At 51.0% G+C, this 26,124-nt stretch overlaps 1 protein-coding gene across 1 annotated transcript in view; it reads left to right on the top strand.

Moving 5' to 3' along the window:
- Positions 1–3,142: 3,142 nt before the first annotated feature.
- Positions 3,143–26,124, top strand: part of LOC144718693 (voltage-gated delayed rectifier potassium channel KCNH8-like) — a 201,494-nt gene continuing 178,512 nt past the window's right edge. Inside the window, exon 1 of the mRNA XM_078594151.1 lies at positions 3,143–3,218. Within this exon, the coding sequence (XP_078450277.1) occupies positions 3,143–3,218 (76 nt within the window). The remainder of the gene's footprint in view (positions 3,219–26,124) is intronic.

Raw genomic sequence — 26,124 nt, 5'->3', positions numbered from 1 at the left:
CCTGATTGTCCCGCTCCAGGTGTGCGCGCGGCCGGGAAGCTCTCGCATTGTTACCTCGGCGCTCATTCCCATTGCTCGGCCGGCTTATAGAATAAATAATACATTTTCAGCAGATATCAGCCCCCCCATATCCCCCTGTCTATTTAACGCGGTATCAATTACACACAGGACCGCGTGTCAACAACACCAGATGTGCGATCGGTTCAAATTTAGTTGTTTTAAATTAATTATTCATTTTGTCTGCTGTTATTGAATTTTAGTGTGGTGTATATCTCGTCTGAATGTGCTATTCATTATCGGGGGGGGGGGGGGGGGGGCGGGTGTGACGATGTATCAAGAAAAGTAAGTGGGCTTTGTCAGGGCACGCCGCGAGAAAGAAGGGTCGAGACTAACGACGGACTGGCTGCCAATCAAGGGAGAGAACGCGCCTGAGTGCACGCCAGCAACCACAGAGATTAAGCCATGAAACGACGTGGATTGTTGTGACATCGCAGTACCTTGACAGGCGGCTCCTGGTTATAATTACACGCGTTCCATCAACAGCACTTAGACCACTTATGGTACTGAAATGCCATCGTTATCAACATCACCCATAACCAGTCCGCTGCGAGATGAAGGGCCCTCCGTCCCGTCGCCATCCCACATGCAGATGCAATAATCCAGCTCGCACCCGCACGCGAGCCGACTTCAACCCTCCATCCCCGCTCGATACATTCTAATAATGATAGTTGCGTGTATTTGTTTCCAGAATCGCGCAGAAGGGCCCGCGTTAGATGCTTTTGGTGGACACGCGCTGCCGCTGGCAATTGAAACGTAAACGGCGCTGCCGCTGGCAATTGAAACGTAAACGGCGCTGAGAACTGGCGTGGTGACAATCTTAATTTTAGAACTTTCGTGACTGCAGGAATTATTATTTGTTTCTTTCGGTTAAGTCACGTCTAAAGATAAAATAATAAATTAAATTAAATAATAGAATACGACGTTTCGATTTCAACTCAAGCAATCATCATCAGGTATAATGAAATAGCGACATAAAATCTAACCAGACGTGACTTAACCGAAAGAAACAAATAATAATTCCTGCAGTCACGAAAGTTCTAAAATTAAGATTGAACCACTTCTACGGGGAAGTTTTAAGCTTACCTTTTTTTCTCTCTCTCTCTGGCGACATGTTTTCTCTGCCTGTGTCCTCTCTTTAGATTGTTCACACTTAAATTCTAACTTAGCAATCTTTGAAATACGTAATCAACCAGGCTATGCGTTAATTGTGTGTTGACCGACCCTCTGTGTTGTATTACATTACATTTCGATATTTTACTAGGTTATTTAATTTTAGTGTGTCCTTCTCCTGATTTTTCAGGCTTGCTTGCGGTGCCATCGCATTCGCAGCACCACGTCTGTTGACCACTCACCACTCATTGATATGCAAATTTTTTCTCTAACCCTCCTCCCTCTCTCTGCCTCCGCCCCCCCTCTGTAAATTTAAGGCCACCACACAAAGACGATCACCCCTCTGGCGTGGTGACTTTCATCGCTGCCTTTGTTTTCAGAAGAAGCTGACTGCGCACCGTCGCGCGGCCAGTGCGGGCCCATTATACACAACGAGGCGAAGCCTCCTCCTCGTATCTATTTGCCTCCTCCTCGTCTCTATTTGCCTCACAGTCAATACAAGGAGGAGGTAAAGGCGCCGCCCTGCAATTTCTTTCTCACGCGCCACTGCCGTCGGAAGGACCGCCACTCGAGGGAGTTCAAAAAAACTCTCTGGAAGTGATTCTCGCCTATTCCACCACGCTGGCGAGACGTCTCGGAAGAGGTGGGGGTACCCACGCTTTACCCCCCCACCCCCCACACGCGACCTGTTGTCGATCGATTGTGGTCTGCCAATATAAGACTGGTGAGGGGAGCGAAGCAGCAATGTGAGATGAAACCAATTCGTGTGTGCGGGCTTTGAGCAACACATGTCGCGAGAAGAGACGATGGCCGAATGTCAAAAATCACAACTGAGTAGACGCCACAAAATGCAATGCGTCCGAGAGGATGTCCGCCGAGGAGTTGGAGCGATGAAATGAGCTCGAGAGGACTTTAGTCGGAGAGCCTGTCCTCCAACAGGGGACTGACCATGGCGGATAATGGCGATGATAGTTTGCAGCTTGCTGGTTAATTACGAACGCGTGCAATGCATTCAGATTAGTGTTTTGTGTGGCTTCTTTAGTTCTTTGCCCTCGTATTGAAATTGCACCGATGTGCAGAATCTTCGCTGGGGGAATAGATTATCGACGGGGATTCGCGTTACGATTATGGAAATGCCGTATTGCTAGAGCCTTCTCTCTCTCTCTCTACATCTATTCGGGGGGATGGGGGTCCCTACGCTCATTTGCACCCTCGCATCACTGCCGACGAATTGAAGAGCATCGCGTAAATCCGGGACGGTGGGGGGAGTAGAGAATGTGCAGGTGGAGGTGATCACATCTCCATACCCCTCTGCTTCCACCCATCCAATCATTCCCCCCTCCCCCTTCCTATGAGCTTGAAACCATACCACGCGTCCGACCACCAATGGTGTGGGGAGGCGAGGGGAAGAGATAAAGGAGGAGCAGGCGATCAAGAACGGGTGAAAGGGAGGGAGCGAAAACGCCGCGTGCTCACGACACGTCCACTACTATAAGTACAGCAGCTGATTGACAAGCACACAGACAAACCAACCCACCTCACGCACGCACCACGGCTAGACGCGAGACCGCACTTACCACCGTCGACAAAGCAACAATAGCAACAAAGATAACACGGTGCCACAGTGCAGACCGGAGAACACAGTCCACGGGAACGTTATTTACTGTCCATATCATCTCTCTGCTGTACACTGGCGGTCTATTCCACTCCAGCTGCAGACGCGTTTTGGCCGCTCGCGCGTGCACGCACACAAGCGACCACTCGCCCGCCCGCACGCACGGGCGCCCCAATGTCCGTCCGCAGCGGAGTCCGCGCGCGCGACCCGCGGGCCCCGCGCGCGTGCCCGTAGGAGCGACGGCTGTGTCGTGGCCCCGAGCGAAACAGAGCCATACGGCGTGGCTCCGTGAGCGCAGCCCCCGGACCTCTCTATACCTGGTCCCCACTATTTACGCAGCCGTAACAGCGGAGCACAATGCCTGTGATGAAGGGACTGCTCGCTCTGCAGAACACCTTTCTGGATACCATCGCCACCCGCTTTGATGGGACACGTAAGTTTTGTTTTCGCGACAGTCTTGTGCAACGTGTCCCCCCCTAGATTTGAAGCTTTCGTGACTGCAATGATTCGCCACCCGCTTTGATGGGACACGTAAGTTTTGTTTTCGCGACAGTCTTGTGCAACGTGTCCCCCCCTAGATTTGAAGCTTTCGTGACTGCAATGATTCATATTCTCAGGTTTTTTTCGGTAAAGTCACGTACGTGACTTTACCGAAAAAACCTGAGAATATGTGTCCCCCCCTCCCACCTCTCTGCCGGGCCACGCCGGAGACGCTCGCATGCGTGTGTGTGTGTGTGCCAGTATGTGTCACAGCTATTGTGCGTCTGTCACAGTGGTTGGGGTATTGCGATACAACTCCCGGCCACCTAGGATTGATGCACAATATAGCGGTGGTACTGGTAATGAACCCTGTTTTGGTGTGCTCCGAAATCGAATCGGCCTTAAATGATGACCTGTTGCGGCGTGATGCACTTGGAGAAACCAAAGATACCTGGCGTCCTGTTGGCCGCACCACTCCGCTCGTAAGCCCTGTTGATGTTAACAGTTGATCGCTAACAACATTTCCACAGCAGTATATATGGCTATATTATGTTGGAGATCTTTGTATTGTGTGCGTGTCACCTTAGGTTGATCACTGTGTTACGATTCCCGCTACCTGGATTCGATTCCCGGTCATGCCCAACAACAGTAGCAGTGTTATCTGAACCTGTTCCCGAGGTAGACTCGCCCTAAATGAATACATGTTATGGAATGTGGACAGCAGCAATGTGGGTAACAGCACTCGCGCCTACGGTGCACAAGGCTAAATGGGAAATATTGTGTCTGTGTGAAATCGAGTATTACCTGCCGTACCATAACTGCGTGCGTGGCGCTGAGATTAGCAATCCTATGCTGTGCTACCCTTTTCCGCATGCACCGAGTTAATAATAGTAGCGGTCCAATTGAGCATATGTTAATCGATTGATTTTAAGGATCGCAAAACGTGTTTTTGATTTCTGCACATAGTATGCCAATTATGTCATGTTACTTTTAATGATCATGGAACGAACAGGAATGCACACACGACACAGAGCCAACGGGACGGTTCAAAAGGAGACAAAAATAAACTGCTGTGTTATTGAATTAAATCGTGGCCCCGAATCGTGCCAAACGTATGCAATCGCCGGGGAGGAAAGGTGAATCGTAAATTGAGTTAATTTCCTTAGCATGTGTCTTTCAAATAACAATACGAGACTGGTTTAGTTATCCCTGACAGCGTCGTGGGTGTAATTGTGATGATGTCTGTGTGTAATTAATTTTAACTCGATATTGCGCAGCTTGCGACGGACCCGCAACCTATGTGCAGAAATGCAATTTCGTTTTGTGACAGATTACACAATAATCTCCAGAAGCAGGCGGTAAAAGATAAACCTTCATTCACAACAAAGAGAGCAAAAAATCGGCTGCTACATGAGCCGATTGTTATGCATAATTACAATTAATTTCCTTTTCTGATGGTAGTAATCAGGAATGAATGGCGGCTTGAATTACACATTGCTTTTTAATGAAGTTTAATGCCCGTGTAATTAGGGAGTTTTAGTGCGCTCAGCACCTTAGGGCAGCGCCTATGGAACCCTTATTTTCAAGCTCGGGTTTAAAAACGAAGACTGCACCTATTTGTGCGTATATATGTGTGTAGTATTATATATTAACACATGCGGGGTGGTAGAAGTCTCTTTCACTGAATGGATATTCAACCTAATTGCCCTGGGCTTGGCGAGTGAGCAAGCTATAGCCGTGAATTAGTGCTTCATTCAGCACCAAGGACAGCGACCGCCTGCGTGGCACCAGATGCTGCTGCTATCTTCGATAGGAATCGTTGCTTAACCCAGGCCATGCAAACCTTTGGCGTGGCAACACGTGCATTCAGTTTTCTGTTGAAATCATCAAGTTACGATTCATGGGCGTAAAAATGTATCGTGATAAAGCATCAAATCGTGCCCGTAAATTGCATCATTTCAGATTTTCTGTACGGTTCATTGGTATGTCAAAGTTACTGACAATTATATTTTTAAGTCTAATAGTTATCACGAGAACGGAAAATGTGGTGAATCGTGGTGGTGATGGTGAATTTGTAATATACTTGAATCAAATGGTATGTACCAGACACACACATGCGCATAGGTGAGATCCCACTGAAAGTAATGTTTAATGTGGGACCTGTGGGTGCAAAGTTGCAAACAATACTGCAAAATTAGAATGAATAACGTATTTGAAAATGTTTTCATGCAGAGCTTATTCATTAGTAATGTGTCTTTTGAGAAGACATTGACGTCGGTTTCATACTTACTGTATGGTATTAGTTTTAGAGTTGCAGGGTGCGATGTTTACGCTTGAAGCCGCGATGTGGTCCCTGCGTTATTCCCTGTAGCCCCGCCAAGTTATAGTGAGTTAAATTCCTCATTGAGATTCAACTCGGTCTATTATCTATCCCAACTCAATAAAAAAGGCATCGCCTTGTGGGGATTCAACAGCGATCGTCTCATGGAGAGACTTCTCGCTCCCCCCGCCTCCGCCATGGAGATGTGGAATTTCCTTCACTGGACGTGACTTAACCGAAAGAACCAAAGAATAATTCCAGCAGTAACGAAAGCTCCAAAATTAAGATTCCTTCACTGGGTTATGATGCTCAACGGAGATGAACGACAATGTCATAACCGAGGCGCATGCTCGGGAATCGAACGGGTGTTCCGGTAGCTGTGGAGCAACGTGTTCTCTGTGTAGGGTGTTCCTACACACCTACACAGGTTCGTCACACTACATATGCCAAGTGGAGCCAATTAAAGTAAACATAGTAGAATTTTAGTCTTTAATGATCTCATCTCATTCCACCTGGTGTGGCTGGCATGGAAAATCTACGATGAATAATCCCTCGTATTCGCTCGCAATTTAAAGTATCCTCGTAAACGTGCTATACAAATGCAAACTGTATTTTGTATTTAGTCATTTGCATATGCAAATATTCTTTTTTGTAGTTATTGAGCTTCGGTTTCACATGACAGTGATGTTATTTGAGAAAGTCCATTCGGTTGAAAACGCCTTTACAGTCATCCACACTACGTCAATAGTGGGCTGAATGTGGCTGATATATTGTACACCTATCTCGATGTGAGCTGCTGTTTGTGTGTATTTAGAGCCTTGTGAGTCTGGTAAACATTGTAACATAAGAGAAGGCGATTCGACGCTACCTACAATCAAATCACCCTGAAAGGGCCAAAGTCTGTCAAGTTTTAGAAGCTAAACCTGGTTAATACTTTTACTACCACCGCTTGCTAGGCGTTTTATGAATACGAGTCATGAGACTGAGCGAGGTTTTCCACATCAGCTAGCATTAGAGAGTCATTGGTATCATTGCGTTTCGGCAATCACCAGAGGTGTGTTGTATGTCGGATTATGAAATTTTGATAAAAATAAAAAAGTTAATACAAATTGGAAAAATGCGTAAATCACGGAAATTATGCTATTGTATGTAATTATATGAATAAATTATGATAATCATGGAGATAATATTATTATTTTATGCGAATGCTTGCGATTATGTTAATGTGGGCAGTTATGATAATTTGGCTTAGCTTCACTGCCCAGTGTCGTATTTATAAATCAGGATAAAACGATTATCTTTGATTAAACATTTATTGATTATGTTAGTGTGTTTATGTTATGTTAGGTCTCCAAATTCATATCTCAACGCAGGATACAGTTCTTATAAATAAGAATTTTTCATGGACTTGGAAAGAAACACTCAACCACTTTTGTGTTAAGCAATTTTAATTCTAAACAAACATATGACACTCTAATATGCAAAGGCAAAAGTATACGTCAATAGATTCATCGGCAAAATAATGCAATTAACGAAAATAAATGACTAAAACACTTCTTATTCATGTAACTCGACGGCAGCAACTGCTTTGCACGATCAGTTGATATTGAATGCTCCACTTTGAAATGGCAACTCTTTTCGAAACACAAATAACTTTTTGAAATAGTCTTATTCGTGTGCGTGTTGTGTGTGCGTTGTATTGTTCCCTTAATAATTATTGTTTTAAGCAGAGGCAGGGCGCTGTGTCGGAGCTTGTGGGGTGGGGAAGGGGTATACAACCAGCACTTCAGAGAGGTTCCCTCTCGCTCGGGCGTGGCAGCCGCGAGCCCGTAGCCGGCTTTCCCTCTCCGCAGCTAGATTGAGCGGCGTTGGCCCGATGTGGTCCTTCAAGAGGCTCGGTTGCTTGGCGCTTGATGGCGCCCGGGGCTTGGTGCTGCTCGTGCACTCTCTCTCTCCACTGCTAGATGAGTGGCGTCGGCACGACGCTCGCCGTCGTGGTGCACGATGATTCCGTCGTCGGATAGCGCGCAGCTCCTCTACTGCTGGATGACGAGTCGGTTCTCAGCGGGTGCTGGTCGATGTGTGTGTGTACTAAACACACGGCGCATTCGATGGCGCTCTCCTCTTCCTCACGGGTGGCCGATCAGGCTCTTTCCACTGCTCCGTTCTCTCTGGCGATGCACGATGGCTCTCGTCACTCATCCGCTGCTGCTGGTCCTCTGCGATGCTCGCTTGGTCGATGCTTGGCGATTTCCGCCCTTTTCTCCAGGTTGATTGCATGTTGTCGCTCGTCTCTCTCTCTCTCATTTTCTCCGTGCTCTCTCCTTGATCGTGCAGCTGCCAGCTTCACACGGACATCCGCCCTTGCGTTGGCTCGGGCTCTTTCACGAGAGTGATAGCTGGAATTTCGCAAGCTTCACTCGCACTTAACCACACCTTGTCACTTCGTTCTGCAAGAAGCGACACCGGACATTGGTGTTTGCTCCCTCGCGACGGCACCGCCAGCCAGAGCACGGCTGAAACCCAGCCTCGACCCAGACTGAACTCAGACTTCTGCGACTCTAACGACCCCTCCTCGTCCCATCTCTCTTGCGAGCCTCCCTCACAACACTGCGTCGCAAGCCGAGTCACAAGACTGAGCACGACTCGAACCAGACTAAACTGTGTAATGTGCGTTTGTGCTTAAAAACCAAACGTGAAAACCCCATCCCCTCTGCACGTCTCTTGCGAGAGAAAACCAAAAACAGAAAAACAGACGCCCCAGGAATGCCAGGCCCCAGGCCCCCCCTCGCGACCCCTGAGTGGGTCATCCCGAGGCCAGACCCCGCCATACGTATTTATGGCTGGCATGTGTTTGTGCCGAACCGTTGGAAGACAAAGGTGGCGGGGAGGTCCTGACGTTTGCTGTTTTTAATGGCATTCCACGTTTTTCCAGATGCCCGGTGTGGAATGTGACGAGTAGCGCGGGTTCTTTTCATTATTTAATTTAAAATAAAATATATATATATTTTGGCCTAATTATTTTTAATATTATTTTTTGGAAAAAGGGGCATAAATACAACAGGTGCACCTTTCACATCGAGCAGCCGGAGCAAATTAATTTTGAATTTGCATTTTTGTTATATTAAACCCATGCAGATGAATAGGTTTTTTTGCAAACAACACCACCGTGAATCATCCGTCGTTCGTCGGTCAGCAGAATGCCTTTAGTCGCAATCACATCTCGGGTGTGATTTAACCTACGCAAATGCGTTCTCTAATCCTTATTACGACAGCGCCACTTCAAACAATACCATCTCAAACAACAACAATTTCCCACAATACAGGCTTACTGTACAATTGCACGAGCCTCATTACCATATTGGCTTTGTGCGTGTGTTTTTAAGCGTTTAATGTGCCAATCCGTGGAAGGTTTACTTGCCTGATGCTGATTAATCTGTGTACCATGAAATGCCAGCTGTCATTTAAACAGGAGAGAGGGGGAGAGAGGAAGTATGAACATTTTGGTTTGCTCTTTATTTGAAAACAAATACATGAATAAACCCTGCCCGCACAAGCAAGGTCACGCGTAATGTACGGTCAATGCAAATTATGAGTTTGTTTCCCCCACTTCTAGCCTCTACTTTGTTATGCGCCTATTTGCATTTTGCACGGCGCCGTTGCAAACGAGCCTTTGCAGCAAAGCACGGCGGGCTCACGTGCGATAACTTGTGAGAGTGTGCACGGGCTCGTGTACCCGTGTGTGCGTGTGGAGAGCGGTAGTGTAGCCGTTAGTGCGCTGCACTTCGAACCTGGCGACCCGAGACGATTATCTGAATCGGTCTTCGGCCTCCCCTAGGTCCACTCAGCCTCGAAATGAGTACCCGGTACGGTGTGTAAAAGTCTACATTGGGGAGACAAAGGCGGCCTGGGTGGTGTTAGCCACCCAACCCCCCTCTTGCGGAGTACCGTACTTCAGGGTGCTATGATTCCCTCACAGGACTTGCGCGAACAATCCGTTAAAATGCTCCACGGGGTATCTCTGTATTGTCATGTTTTAGTTTTTGTTTGCTGCGGTTGCACCTGATTCAAGAGCCGCATGGCTCACAGGGCTATACCAAATAAATGAACTTGACTGATTTGTGTGTGCGTGATAGAGCGAGAGCAGGGGCTCTTATGCGATTGCGTGTATGTGTGCGTGTAGAACCTGTCAGCTCTATTCCCCGTAGATTTCCCCTGGAAAACGCGCCGGCCCTTGTCGAAGCAGCCTCATCGGCGCTGCTGAGACGCGTCACGCTGCGCCGTGTGTAAAGTTGCATTTGTATTATTATTATTATTGCATTTTTTTGTGATAGTTGAACCCTTTTAAATAATATTTGTAATGGCTCTTGCTTGTTCCATCCTGTTTGTACTCTTTGGCACGTCCTGTCTTGTTGTTCTGTATCGTTTGTGACAGTATTCTCGAGATATATTAGCAGTTTAAACAATGAATTCATGTGTACGATTTGATGCATGGTATCATGCGTGTAAGAATCACTTTTATTAAATTAACCGTTGAACATATAGTTATCCGTGTCGCGATGACACTGCCAATCGGTCCTACGTTACCTGCTGCCCGAGCCACATTTCGACCCTGTAATTCCTATGAGAGTCTTTGCTCCCACTTCCATACTGTGGTGGTACCAATGAATAACACGTAAATTGTTATAGCCATATTAATTAAAATTAGATAATCCATTGCCCTTAAAAGCATTGCCCCTATTTACAACGGTCTCCGTGAATTTTGCGTATTTATTTTTTATTCCCCAGATATTTTTGAACTCTGAACGAATGTTACTTTACGGGTTGGAGTGTTTTACAGCTTTTGGTAATTTTGACGCTGACACGAACACACGGTGGGATCTGTGGTGTCTAAATTTGTCTGCGACAGCAGGCCTGGTACGCCCTGTGAATGTCATTGATGCAATTATGTGCCCTCCACGCAAACTCGATACTTCCGACCATAAAACTCCAAGGCAATTTAAATTTTGGACAATGGTTGCCAGCAATCGCCACTGGCAATTATTTGCTGCACCGTTTTATATCTGTGTAGGGGTTATTACGGGAGAAACGGCGGACGAGAAACACAGGGGTGTGTGCACTCACACACACGGGTGGTCGCACCGACGTCCGCATCCGTGATCCCCCACGCCCCCAGCCCTCTGAGGGGATCCCTATAAAAGGCGGGGAGCCAGAGAGCTCGAGGCAGTACGACACGAAGCTGACCAGTGAAGATCGAAGACTCGGAGATTAGGCCCTGGGACTCCCCTGTCTCGCTGCCCTTGTCAGGGCCGAGCTGGGTAAGCCAGCGGCGCGGCCCAAGAGCTCCCGGACCTCTGCCCTTGTCAGGCAAGGCCGGCTTAGCTGGTGCCGAGATCTGTGCTTGCTAGGGCCAGATCAGTCAGCCTCCCGTAGCCCAGTAGAGGAGGACTGGGGAAGAGGACAGAGGGCATAGTTCTAGGGTGGGTTTCCCATAGTACGGGTGAAGGGGCCGTTACCCCTTCAACTATTGTGCCTGTCACTGAGTTAATAAACAGAGTGTGCCTCAACTCCGACCTCGTCTCCTCGAACTTACTACATCTGGCGTCAGAAGTGGTCCAAGCATGGATACGAGACGGACGACTCGTGCCCAAGACCCAGGAGAGGATGACGACGAGGGAGAGGCGGTGCAAGACGTCGCCGCCGGCGTACCTGCACAACCGCTGCCGGCTCCAACACCTGGGGGGTCGTCGGAGAGGCTCGGGACGTCGGCTGACGAGTTGGCGTTGGCCCACTCGCAACTGGCGGAGCTCCTGTATGCAGCGGCCGCCATGCTGGAGCGGATAACTCGCCTGGGGCCGGGAGGAGCGACGCGGCGGGAAGATGGGCAACGCCCGCCAGAAACTCCCGCTTCTGCGATGGGCGGGAGGCTTGAAATTCCCGCCACGGGGACAGTAGGGGCCGAGGGAGGGGCCCCAGCTCGTCACGCGGGTGGCGGGGCCCAACCAGCGGGCGCCACGTCATCGGCGGGGGCGGGTCGCAGTGGCTGCCTCTCAGGGGTTGACACGTCACCACCAGCGGACGCCGGCACCGACCAAGCTGGAACCAGAGCGTCACGGACGGCGCGACCTCCAGTAGGGGCCGCCATTGCTCATACTGTCCATGGGGACGGTACGAGTGCTGCGAGAGGATCGGGGACGGAGCCGACATTTCAACAACGCCTGCCCGCCCTGCAGGTGTTCGTAGCAAGCGGCGGCGATTGGGGTGGGTTCCAGCGCCGGTTCCTCGCCCACCAAGAAATGGCTGCGTGGACAGACAACGAGGCGCTGTGTGCTCTCCCGGCGATGCTGGATGGCGACGCCCTGGGCACCCTCACTGCTGCACCCAGGTCGGCACGCTCCACGCTTCAGTCAGCGCTGCAGCTGCTGGCCACGGTGTATGGGCCGCCTTCTGATTGTCGCCAGCTCTTCTACGAGCGACAGAAGGGCGACAAGGAATCACCACTTGCTTATCGCACGGCCCTGCTGTCATTGGCGAAGGAGGCCTTCCCGCGTATGGACGAAGAAGGGATCGATGCGATGGTGGCCGAGAAAATTTAGCTGCTGGCCGACGACTTGGACTTTGTCATCCTAGCACAGGATGATGCGGACATGTCGTCATTGTGGGCTGCAAGGCACATTCATGCCAATCTCATTTCCCAGCGGAGGAAGGCTAACAAAGCAGCTGCAAGACACACCGTGGCGGCGACCACTTCCGACTCTGAGGGAGCCTTCGCCGCGGACGGGATGGCGATCTGCCGAGCGACCGGCTCGGGATGTACCGAGCCACCGAGAGCAGCCCAAGTCCTCGGGAGCGCTCGTCACGTGCTACAATTGTGGCCTCCGGGGCCACGTGGCGTCGGGATGCCGGGCTCCTTGACAGCGTGGAGCGAGACCTGGGGCTGCGGATGGTCCTCTTCACAAGCCTTCGCAACATCCTCGGGCAAGTCATGGCACCCCACACGTTCGGCCTGCACGCACACCCACTTCCCTCTCACATGGTCCGACACATGAGTCTCGGGGTTTGGGTGCTGGTGCGTCGGGTCGCGGCTTGTCGGGGAGGGCGCTCCAACCTGGCCAATGGTCTGAGTTGGCTCACCGGGTTGTAGCTGCGTCGGCGGGGTCGTCCGTTGTCACGGGGCATATTGATGGGGTGGAGGTACGGCTACTCGTCGATACGGGAGCTTCGGCGACTATCATTTCGGATTTGATTTATAATATCCTGCCCGTTCAGAGTCGCCCATTGCTCCCTGTCGACATACCGTTTTACGCTGCGAACGGGGGCTCGTTAGGTATTATCGGCCAAATTCGAACGCAAATTTCTATCGGGGACATTAAACTATCTGGCCCGGTATTCGTCTCCTCCTCGCTGGCAATTCCGTGCCTGTTGGGGACAGACTTTTTGGCCAAATTGCCCATCAAAATTTTGATTGACCAGCAATGCATCGAGCTTCCATCGGGCCGACGTATAACGTTCCTGCCTTCCACCCCTGCCTTGCATACTGCCTGTGCAACGGTACAGGCGCTCGTGGCTCAAACGGTGCGCATATTCCCGGGGGCACAGATGCTGGTGCCCCTGCGGTTGCGTCGACCATTCGCTAAAGGGGTCTCAGACCAGGGCATTATGCTGGGCCCGTCTAGGGCCGGGGTGAATGGCCCAGATTTGGTGACGGCCCAGACTATTGTTAAAGGGGATGCGGACCCGTTTATCGCGGTCCTAAATGTCGGAACACGGACGGCGGTGGTTTCGCAGGGAACCGTGTTCGCACATGCAGTCCCGGTACCTGCGGAGATGCCGATCATTGGCCAGGTGGCCACCGATTCTCAGTCGCGGCTGCCCTCAGACATTGACAAGGGTTGGCTCGAGGTGCTGTGTGCTGAGTCACCTGACCTGTCCGACTCACAACGTGCTAAATTGCGCACCCTTTTGCGGGAATTTTCCGACGTCTTTAGTAAACATAAATACGATATCGGATGTACCAATTTGCTGCGCCACCATATTGACACCGGTGACAATGCTCCTATCCGACAAAATCCTTTTCGGTTAAGTCCCGCCGAAAAGGATCATGTCAAATCGGCTGTAGATGACATGTTGACTTCTGACATCATTTCTCCCTCGACCAGCCCTTGGGGTGCACCCATAGTGTTGGTTAAAAAGCACGATGGGTCCCTAAGGTTCTGCGTTGATTTCCGGCGGTTAAATAAGATCTCGGTGGCCGATGCTTACCCGCTTCCTCGAATGGACGAATCGCTGGATGCCCTCGCGGGATCGCGATTCTTCTCCACTTTGGATTTACTCTCAGGATTTTGGCAACTTCCCTTGGACGACGAGTCTCAGCCCAAAACAGCTTTCAGAACGCCGCACGGCCTCTTCCAATTCAATCGGTTACCCATGGGGCTCCACTCCGCTCCCGCGACGTTCCAGCGCCTGATGGAATTGGTTCTCACTGGCTTGCAATTGGAGGTGTGTTTGATTTACCTAGACGACGTTATCATATTCAGTAAGACGTTCGAGGAACATCTTGATAGGCTTCGGGCTGTCTTTCTCAAAATGCGCGCAGCGAATTTGAAATTCAAGCCACAAAAGTGCCATTTGCTGCGCGAATCTGTCAAATATTTGGGTCACATCGTCGGCCGGTCAGGCATCTCAACCGATCCCGCCAAAACGCGTTGTGTCAGCTCCTGGTCAACTCCCACCTCGGTGGGGGAGGTTAGAAGCTTCATCGGATTTGCTTCATATTACCGCCGGTTTGTCGCGGAGTTCGCTTCCATCGCTAAGCCATTACATGCCTTAACGTCCAAAGGGGTCAAATTTCATTGGGGGCCGGAGGAGGAGGCCGCTTTTAACTCTCTTCGGGACGCCCTGGTGGGGGCCCCGCCGTTAAGCTACCCCGATTTTTCTATGCCCTTCGTGCTCGACACAGACGCGAGCAATACCGGGATTGGAGGCGTGCTGTCACAAATTGTGGGTGGCGTGGAGCGCGTTGTGGCTTATGGTAGTAGAGTATTGTCTCCGGCCGAGCAGCGATACTGCATCACCCGCCGCGAACTGTTGGCTATTGTTTTCTTTATCCAACAGTACCGGCCATATCTGTACGGCCGGCATTTCACCGTCCGTACAGATCATGCGGCGTTGCAGTATGCCCTGCGTATTCACCAGCCATCGGGGCAGTTGTCCCGATGGCTGGAGATCATTCAGGATTTCGATTTTGAAACAACTTACCGTAAGGGGATTCGCCACACCAATGCCGATGCCCTGTCACGCCTGCCGGTCGCTTCTGATTGCACCTGTTTCTTGGGCTCGGGGCGTTGCAAATCGGCAAACGACGGCCACAATTCGGTCCTAGCGGCCGCCGTTGAGGCCCCTTCGGACGTTGACCCTATTGCGGTGGAAGGGAAGGATTCCCTGTTGGGCTTGTCATGTGCGGAGTGGGGGCGCCTCCAAATGGAGGATGCTTCCCTCCTGGCGCTACGGCGTCGCGCGGAAGGATCCGCTCAGGGAAAGTCGGGCGTTGACTCATGGGGGTTGTGCCAGGGCCTCCTCATGCATTGGGACGGTACGATCCGCCGCCACAGGCTGGTGGTGTCTTCCGCGTTGAGGGGTAGGGCTGTATGGGCCGCTCACGAGCGGCTCCTGCACCTGGGCACCCTCAAAACTCTTGCCATGTTCCAGCTTAATTTCTTTTGGCCGGGCATGGCAAGGGATGTGGACGATCTCTTGCAATCTTGTACCCAGTGTGCTCAATGCAAACCGCCGGCGAGGGGAGCCTGCCCACCGCTCCAGTCTATTTCGGTCACCCGGGTTAATGAGCTTGTCGCCCTCGATATTTTGGGGCCGCTTCCCTCCACGCCGAGGGGTAATAAGTACCTGCTGGTTGGCGTCGAGTATTTCACGCGATGGCCTATGGCTTGGCCCCTCGCCAACCAGTCAGCAGCGGCCGTTGCGGAGGCTTTTGTTCACGGATATGTCCTTGACAAGGGCGCTCCGGAACGGTTGTTAACCGATCAGGGAAAGAATTTCACTAGTGCCCTTTTACACGAGGTGTGTGAGCTTCTGGGTACGAAGAAAATTCGTACTTCGCCTTACCACCCACAAACGGATGGGATGGTAGAACGCCTGCATAGGACTCTTACGTCCATGCTATCCCACCAGGTATCCGAGTCCCAAACCAACTGGGACCTTCAGATCCCTGGAGTCCTAGCAGCATACAGAATGGCTCCTCACGTGGCGACCGGATTCTCGCCGTTTGTTTTAATGTATGGCCGCGAAGTTGACCCACCTGTCGCGACTCAGCTGACATGTACCGCGCCGCATGCTAAATCTAAGTTGGCGGACCATGTTAAGTTTAACGTCCTCCGGTTGGCTGAGGCACGGGAGGCGGCCATGCAAAACTCTGCCTCGCGCCAGAAGCAAAACGAAAAGTTGCGATCGCGCCGGTCACACACGCACGAATGGCACCCGGGTGACAGAGCGTGGCTGCACTGCCCCCAGGTGCCATTGGCCACCTCGTCGAAGTTGTTGAGGCCGTGGAAGGGCCCCGTGGAAATTGTGCAGGCTATGCGGCCGCAATGTGTTCGCATTAAATGGGGGAAACGTCGGTGGTTTGTCCACCCTTCATGGTTGAAGCCGTTCTTTGCTCCACATGCTTCCTCTCATGACTATGGCCGAACATGTGGGGGGTCCACTGACTCCGGGAGGGAGGGGTCGCCATCTGCCTCTGATCCGCTGCTAACTGTTCCATCTTCAGGGGTCCGAGGACTGATGCCCTCTCTGCCGCCAGCCTCCTCAAAGGAGGTCGACGCTGGCTCGTCCAGGATGCCGGTGCGCCGCGCACCTGTACATTCACCACCTGCCGCCGACCCTACCAGGTCGGGCCCTTGTGACGGGCCCGCTGCACGGACACGCACCAAGACGCGCCGGTTATTGTAAAGTGCTTTCCGCGCGCGTTCCGCTGCTGGTGGGCTCACTCACCTGGGTTTTTTTTTCCTGTTGTGTGCATGGGGATGGGGAACCACGTTCGGTATATATGTTGCATTTTGGGGAAGTGGGTACGTATAGGGGACCGTCGGTTGTTGTTGTTGTTGTTACACTTGTTCTTGTTATTGTTACGGTTACGAGGCACACGCGTGTTGATGGGGGTTAATCCTTATTCTTGGGGGTTGAGGAATTGTTGCAGCCGGGACGGCTGCGAGCTGTACAGGGGGGGGGGTGATGTAGGGGTTATTACGGGAGAAACGGCGGACGAGGAACACAGGGGTGTGTGCACTCACACACACGGGTGGTCGCACCAACGTCCGCATCCGTGATCCCCCACGCCCCCAGCCCTCTGAGGGGATCCCTATAAAAGGCGGGGAGCCAGAGAGCTCGAGGCAGTACGACACGAAGCTGACCAGTGAAGATCGAAGACTCGGAGATTAGGCCCTGGGACTCCCCTGTCTCGCTGCCCTTGTCAGGGCCGAGCTGGGTAAGCCAGCGGCGCGGCCCAAGAGCTCCCGGACCTCTGCCCTTGTCAGGCAAGGCCGGCTTAGCTGGTGCCGAGATCTGTGCTTGCCAGGGCCAGATCAGTCAGCCCCGTAGCCCAGTAGAGGAGGACTGGGGAACAGGACAGAGGGCATAGTACTAGGGTGGGTTTCCCATAGTACGGGTGAAGGGGCCGTTACCCCTTCAACTATTGTGCCTGTCACTGAGTTAATAAACAGAGTGTGCCTCAACTCCGACCTCGTCTCCTCGAACTTACTACATCTGTAAAAACAACTCCTTTATGTTATCCAAATTCGGACAATTTGATCGCTGCTCCACTTAGAGAGCAACTGCATGGAAAATTCCAATCACAACGCAGAGGTCACATGCCTGTCCGAGGTTGTGTGCTCTGTAGACCGCCCGTTTTCCATCAAAAACAGATTTTAACAAAGTCATTTTTTCATTGCATTACCATAACTGTCACTCGTTTTCATAAGCAATCCAAATTACATTGGTTCCTCTTAGTAAATGCTTGCCAATGATATTCTTGGTGACAACTGTCCTAAATTTGTCCAAGGATGTCATGACCTTTAAACATTGAGGATTCATCTTCTTGGTTCTTTCGGTAAAGTCACGTAGAAGGGAAATAAAAAAATAAAAAAAATACAACCTAATAAAATATTTTTTATTTAATTTTATTATGTTTTATTTTTATCATTTTATTATTTCCTTTCTACGTGACTTTACCGAAAGAACCAAGAAGATGAATCCCTGTAGTCACGAAAGCTTAAAATCGAAAATTGAGGAGGATGTGGATGGTAATCTGATCTATTGTACCACGTTGGCCAAACGTTATGGAAAATGTGCGAGTACCCACACTTTAACCCACCACGATCGACGAAATGTGGTGGACCAATTTACACTGCTGGGTGGACAGAGGTGCGGGGGGGGGGGTGAAGAATCGTGCACCATCGTGTCAACCACCACACTCGGAGATCAAACTGGCAACCTGGATTACAATCCAGTGTGCTGCCAACCATTACCATAATTTATAGCATACAATCCAGAATTAAAAAAAATCACTAGGAAGGAACGGCATTTGGCTGTTCGAACAGCATCTAAATCACATGCAATTTAATAATAATTTCATAATGGTAACGTATCGCTGCATGTTTTGTCATCCGCCCGGGAGATGTATAATGACTGGGTGGTCTTGCTCATGTGGGTTGCGTCGGCCTCCGTCGTGACGAGACCTGCCACTTTGTCGTTGCCTGATAAGCTCATTTGATTCGAGTAATTGTCAGCCACGGCGCGAGCACCCTGCCCCCTAAACCCACGTACTTCGGTCATCCTAACCACTTCACGTCCGCGTGGCGGCCCTTACTTTACATGAGTGCCCCCCCCCCTCCACACAGGCGACAAATCATTCATTCGTTCGTTTCTCAGTCCGCTTGTCCTGGTGAAGGTCATGGCGGCAGCATGTTGAGTATAGCGGTCCAGACCTCCTTTTCCCTGGCGACAGACAGCGACATAGTCCCGCCAGCGCGTCCTGGGCTGGCCCCGAGGTCTTCGCCCAGTGGGACATGCCAGGTAGAGTTCCAGGGGAAGTCTACCTTACCAGGTGCCCGAACCACCTCAACTGGCTCCTCTTGAGCCGGAGGAGCAGCGGCTCAACTCCGAGGCTCTCCCGGATTACCAAGCTCCTCGCTCGATCACGGAAATCGAGCCCGGCAACCCTGTACCTGCGATCTCATCCTTTCGGCCATTACCCAAAGCTCATGGACCATAGGTGAGGGTAGGAATGTAGATCGACCTGTAAACCGAGAGCTTTGTTCGAAAACCCAGCTCTCGCTTCACTACCACAGTGCCCGCTACACTGCGGACGCCGCACCTCCCGCTCGACTTACCATCACTCGCGAAAAAGACCCCTAAGGGCAGCTGTTCCCCCCTCATCTGGAGAGAACAATCCACCGTCTCCCAGGAGTGAACTATGACCTCAGATTTGTAGGTGCTCCTCATCCCAGCCGCTACACACTCCGCATGAATCCGTTTAAGTGCACGCTGGAGATCACTGACGAGGCAAAGAGGACAATGTCATTTACAAAAAGCAGCGACGTCACCTCCATGCTCCGGTACTGGATACTCTCCATACCTCGGCTGTGCCTTGATATCCTGTCCATGTAAATCACAAGCAGGAGTGGAGACAAGATGCACACTTGGCAGAGTCCAACATCAATAGTGAACGACTTTAATTTATGGTGGGCCCACAGGACGGGCGACAAATCTTGTAAAGTTAAAATAAACCATTTTTATTTAACCAGGTAAGGCCCAGTGAGCTATATAGCATTTTTTTAAAGAAACGACCTGGCTATCAAAAATGATTGCTTAAAGAAGTGGCTTATCAAATGTGGAGGGGGGAAACAGAGGAGCTGGGGACAAATCCACGCAACCACGGGGAGAACATGCAAACTCCAAACATACAGGGGTCAGGATTAGGATCTATCTTGCCTGCATACCAGGCGAGGGAGATACCATCTCGCCCCCACGGCGCGCTCAGAAAACGTGTACGTAACAGATTTAGAGCCTGTCGCAGTATTGAAGCAGTTCCTGTGCAGAGACGGAACCGCCGGGTGGGGTGGTCTCCGGGATTGTGGGAGGAAGCGAGCAGCTCTCGAGAGCCTTGGATAAGCTGCTCAGGTGAGCCGTGTTACGTTTTGTCACGGCAAGGGGCGTTGTGTGCAATTGTGGGGGTGGGTGCACGCGTGAAAAAGGAACCGTGCATGCTCAGGAAATATGTAAAGTTTTGCGTCGTGCTGCCTCTAACAAAATGTGATGCTTGCAGCGTGAATGCATGGGTCCGTGTTTTGTATGCGAGATTAGGATGTTGAATTTCACATCGCATCTTATTAACATGTATTATTTAAGGTGGCCAGGTGGATCTGGGGCGGCGCACCTGAGTCGGTACCGATGAGATCTTGGGATACAATTTTGGTTTTAGTCGCCAGCTATTAGACCAGGTTCTCAAGGGCCGCAAGTTAATGATCTCAGTCCTGTCACCAATGACTTTACAATAAAACTACTATATTAAGATTATTGCCTCGCTTAATTTTTGGATAAAATCTATTCCGAATGTGCATGAGAGATCACATTAAAGGATCTCAGAAGTAGTTCTATTATATTTCGTTATGCGTGCCATTCTCTAGCACAATTGTCGGTTTTGCGAAGCGATCCATTTACAGATACCTCACCGATTTCTAATGACCCTCTTGCTTTCTTGTCAGTGGGTGATTGAATATTGACAAAATTAATCATGGTATGTTCTAATATATAAATATATTAAGATTGGTGAAATACATGTAGATGTTTTGAAATAAAATGTTGTTTTCTCTATTTTTTCCTTATTATTTTAGTGGGGCATTTCTATTTTGTCACGTTGTTAAATTTGTGCTTCATAATTGGTAACCAAATCAAAATGACCGATAAACAGTGGTTGCCAATTTTCTGCACACATAAAATGACTTGCGCAATAAAAAAAAAAGTAATTTGTCATGGGCATAGGCGCTGTAATAAATGTATTTTTTGGTGATGCTGATAATAAAATTGTTGAATTATAATGAAGAAAATGAAATTCAAAAAATCAGTCCCGAGCAAGCAAGGAATAGCAATGGACGTCGATACAAGTGTAATGGGTTCAATTTAGGCGCACACACTTCTTTGGAGGCAACACTCATTTATTAATGAACACAACGGTTACTCAACAGTTACTCTTACTCCACATAGGGTGGTGACCACCGACCTACCCTAGCTAACACACACTTGTCTCTTAGCTACTCCAGCGTGACCCAGCCAGGTGGCTGCTGGCGGTCCGCTCACTGTAGGCCTTCTCTTCTTGGCATCTTCACGAGGCGTCTTCATTCTCCGCAGGAACAGCCCCGAACCTCCTGAGGCGGCTGCTTATATGGGCCTCGGCGTGCCCGGGCCCCACCCCGGCCACGCCTCCCTTCGAGCACCCTCTCGAAGCCCCCCCTGCTGTCCACGTGCCCCCCGAGGTCCCCCTGGACGCCCGGCCCCCACTGGGATCCGGTCACGTGTCCAGCACCGGCCCTGACGTCATTCCCGCTTCCAGCCGGGATGACGTCATGTGTGTGTGTGTGTGTAGACCCACATGGTAGTAACGCTTCCGGCACAGTGACGTCATACGTGTGCACACAGTAATGGTACCACAATCATTACACAATAATCAGTCTCGTCAATTTGATATCCGCAATGCACACCTCTCTGCTGTTATTCTCCCAATGATGCCCAACGAGCCGCCATTTGCGGCAAAGCACAGAGTCTCAACGGGACATAGGGCAAGATCTTAAAAATTAACTCGGAAATGATAGTTGCCAAAACACCAGTATTGACGAGCATTCTTATTCAAACCACTCTATCAATCCGATAACAGCGGATGAACCTGCGGTCGTGGCAACCACTCTATGGACCAACTCCGACCACTGACCTGGTCGGAGCGGACAGTTAGCCCGATCAAAGTCCGAACCCTCTCGCACCGATGCACAACGGGAATGAAAACCGATGGAACGAGATGAGTGAGGTGGATTCAGCGGCCGAGTGTGTGATGTGTCGCGGCTCGCATTCGGGTATAGTGGAGGACGGTCGGGTAAATGACGGCGGTGGTCTGGGGAGGCGTCATCGCGGTATGCGGCAGCCCGACAAAACGTGTCCCATTTAGGCCACAGTTGTAGCACACAATAAGCCCACTCCCAGGACGAGGAGATGTCTTCCGTCGTTGTTGTTCATCCCGTCGCACCTCGCCAGCCTCCGCCTTGGGTCGATGCGCAGGCTTGGATGGGCTCCACGTCTTTGGTTGTATCACGTGCCTCATGAGGCGTGGTACACATGCCGTTGCAAGAGCTGTTGCGCCTCGATGCAGCTGGCAGGACGACATTGAGGTCTTTAGCCAGAGCCAGAAATCTCGCGAGGACCAGCGAGTCGACTCTGTCGTGGTCCCTCTTCGGGAGGGCAGCCTTTGCTAGCACCAAAAGTGTGCTACGGAAGGTGAGGGGCGCAGTGAACTTGTGGCGCACATTTGACGGTGGATCATAGATTGCTGCCATTTGGTCAAAGGCTTGATGTTGCGTGGCCCTCTCCGACGGTGGGCTGGTGAGAAAAGCCACCAAGGCATCGTCGTCAAGTGCGGCGGGCAGCGCTCTCAGTGCCTCCGCCTCCGTCCACCCTGCCAAGTCACTGTTCGTCCGAAACTGCCGCTTGAAGGCCACCCAGTCGCCTCCAGCGGCTGTGAATTCTTTAACGAAGGGCAGTCGTCGCCGGAGAAATGGAACGTCCACAGGTGCACTTGATGCAGCCTCAAATTTGCTGGGATCCTCGCTCCGCTCCACCATAAAAATGGCAGCCGCATGCGCGTGTTGCGCCACGGAAGTTCCATGTTGGCGGGAAATGGTGGGGGAATGTTCCATCCCACAGGGCTCTGTTGCTCTCTCCTCCACCGCTGGCTCCTCTTGGTGGAGCTCCACGACGATGGACGCCGTGGCTTGGAGGAATTCTGCGAGCCGGGAGTGTGCTGTATGGTGCTCCCTCCCCGATGGCAGTGAGCTGTCACGTGGACGGTCGACGCGCTGCTCCACCAATGGCACCTCACTTTCCTTCTCCAGGGTCGCCATCCGCGGGGCTGTTTGAGGGATGAGTTCATCGTCCTCGTCGTCTGACGTCCTGGTATGTGGTCTGCTTCGTGCAAACATAACTAAATAACGTTTGGCCACTTCTGACACCAGTTGCAGTGAGTTCAACTGAGTCGCAGACATACTCTTTGGAGGCAACACATTTGTAGAGGTGTTACGGGAGGGCGAACAAACACACCAGGGGTGGTTATGGCCGCACGCAGAAGGATGCTTACATCCACGTCTGCATCGTTTAGCCTGGGGGGTTGAAACGGCGCTGTGATCCCCCACGGCCCCACCTTTTCGGGGGGGGGAGTTGCTATATAAGGCGGTGAGCCGGTGGGCTCGGGGTTCAGTATTTAGCTTAAACCAGTGAAGAAGGAAGACCGGCTAGATAGGCCCTGGGACTCCCCTGGATCGCTGTCCTTCTAAGGACCGACCAGGGCAAGCCAGTGGCATGGCCCCGAGAGCCCAGAGCTGATGTTCTTGTAAGAGCCGGTCTGGTGACTCAGGGTGCCGTGATCCCAGCTTGGGCAGAGCTGGATCAACTAGCCTCCCCTAGCTCTGTAGTGGAGGACCTGGGAGTAGGCTAGCCGGGATAGAGATCGTGGGATCTCCCTGTTAGACAGGTGAAGGGGCCGATACCCCTTTGAGTGTTGTATACCTTGGCCTGTATAGAGTGGAACCGTTAATAAATAAGTGTGCCTCCGACTACGTCGTCCAAGTCTCTTTGAACCTACTACACATTTATTAGCACCAACACACGGGGTAACTGCCCCTTTACAGAATAACAACCTATGGTGGTGACTACCAGGCTAACTACACTAATTACACAGTAACTAGCAACAATGGACCGGACCACAGCTTGGGTCCCGGTCAATGTGTTGGAGACTCTGTAAGACGTAGAACGTAGACAAAGATTTCTTCAGGATGAACAGCAGTGCCGGTCCCTCTGGGGGACCCGGCTTGTATCTTCTGTGGCGTGGCTAGCTCCACCCTTGAGCCACGACCACCTTCCAGAATTCTTGAGCAGAATCTTGACCCTGACACGTGACCACCCCTAGCCCCCACTTGGGGCCCCTGTGTAGACTTAACCGGTCACGTGTCCTCTGGGGTCAACCAGAGTGCCACGGCCTATAGTAACCCTATCTCCATGGCTGGCACTCCCACACCCTATCCTGTAGGGGCTGGCACTCCACGCCGAGCGTGGTGCTATCCAGCGCTATCGATCAGCGCTCACCGAGCCCCTCCAGGGCCAGTACTGCACCCACATCCCAGTGGTGCCCGCAATATCAATACATCGCACGCTGTGCTTGTCTAGGGCTGGCACCACAGAGTGACATCCCGAGATGTCACAAAAAATGTTTGGAGTGGTTGTTCAGTGATTAGCGCACTTCATAATGAACCCAGCGACCTCGGTTCTTCTATGAGCCACAACCAACGTCGGTGGTGAGTAATATCTGAACCAGTCCTGGGCCTCTCCTAGGTCGACTCGGCCTTAAATGAGTACGTCACACGGTGTGTGTAAACATCGGTACGAGAGAGACGATGGCGACCGGGCCTGGTGCTGGCCACAACATGTCCTCGCGCACGATCCCCACCTTAAATGGTACTCGTTAACAGCACTACGAACCCGACGACCAGAGTTCGATTCCTGCTCAAGGCCAACACCAGTGACGATAATTTGAACCCGTCATGGGCGTAGCCTACGTCGACTCGGCCTCAAATGAGTACCCAGTGCGATGTGTAAACGTCACTGGGAAGACAAAAGAGGCTGGGCATGGTGCTGGCCACCCACCACCTCGTGCTGGCCTTCATTGGTGCTCGCTAACAGCAATTGCCCCAAGTCTGTTACAGGCTATGCAGAGGATCTGTGTGTGTCCATGCGTGTCTTTGTGGCCCTGATGCCATCACAACCTCTCAGGTCATTCAGGGCTGTCGGGAGGCAGGAGGCTAAATTGGAACCGTGTGGCACCACAACCCAATCTTTGTGCAGCACCTTTCTTGCGTGCGTGAGACCCTTCAGCATGGTGCCTTAAGGTCATCTGGCTTCTAATGGGTTGCATTATATTCTTGCACCTGTTTTTGTTTGCTTACAAACACCCAACCAAATGCCGCAGAGGTTAGAGCACGTGACTCCCAATCGAAAGGTTCCCAATTTAAATCGCAGTTGGGAGTCGACTCGAGCCTTCATCCACTTGGAGAAGTCATCATTAGTTGCCCTATGAATAGGCTCATCCCAGCCATAAAAATGTGGCGTTTACACCACTGGCTCAGGAATGTATATAGAACATTGGCATGGCCCCACGCTTGTTTTAGTGGAAATCGATCTCAACTTGTTTTCATTATCTCTAAATATTATCATCATAAGCCATGATCTATACACTGTTGGATGAATGCCTCCCTATGCCGTCACCATTTTTTTTGTCCTCGCAATGTAACGATTCGACTGGTGTAAAATATGCACGAACCAACATCTGAATTCATAGAGTGAATATCTTTACTTCGGAACAATGTAGGAAATATCTTAAAGCCAGCCTACGTTACACATTTTTATAACGTGTGCCTTACGACAATTACCAAAAATTATGCTTACAGTGATAAAAATCTAAAACAACCGAAAATGACTTTTCAAAAGATCAATAAGAACCGACTTTATGTGTGCGTGTTTTTGTGTGACCGTGATCGCCGCGTGTTTACGTTTGATTCCCCCCCCCCTCTGCCCCGTATCTTACGCAGACTGTGGGCCGTGCAGATAAAGAGGCACAATGCGTACAGCGCGAACATGAGCGCGCTCCGTGGTGCGTGCGGCGCATGAAAAGACGCTGCGCTTTCGTTGTCACTCGTGCTTTTTCTGGCTTTGTTGTATAACGGCGTACGTTCGTGGCAACGTACTCCCTGACCTAACACAATTCCCTCGCACATTAAAGCGTGAGGAACAAGTGCCCGTGTAGATGCGTGGGGGGATTTTTTTAGCCGTTTCGCCTGAACGTGGCTGTAAGTTGTAACGTGACATGGTGATGCGATATGTCAGGAACACACGTCAATAACCGCAAAGGTCACGTAAAATTGGTTCGCGTACTGTCACCTCTTACAGTGCCTCTTTTTTCAGTTTATTTACACTGCGGTAAATTGAAGGATTTTTACGTGAAATGGCACAACGTGCGCTAACCCTGACCCCGGAAACCCCTTGTAATTTTGACGTGAGCCGCTCCACACACAGTAGGGTGGGGATATAGCGTGTGAGAAGGGAAATGTCAAATATATCATGTTAACTGTTCGTCGAGACTCGCTGTAGAATTAATCTGAATGTCACGTTGCACAAATACAGCGCACCTTGAATTTACATATACGCGCTTATTGAA

This window comes from Lampetra planeri, chromosome 1, assembly GCF_965212315.1.
Source record: "Lampetra planeri chromosome 1, kcLamPlan1.2.h2, whole genome shotgun sequence".
In the NCBI taxonomy this organism is placed as follows: Eukaryota; Metazoa; Chordata; class Hyperoartia; order Petromyzontiformes; family Petromyzontidae; genus Lampetra; species Lampetra planeri.
Note: the sequence above shows the minus strand (reverse complement) of the source record. Positions and strands in the feature narration are given on the sequence as shown.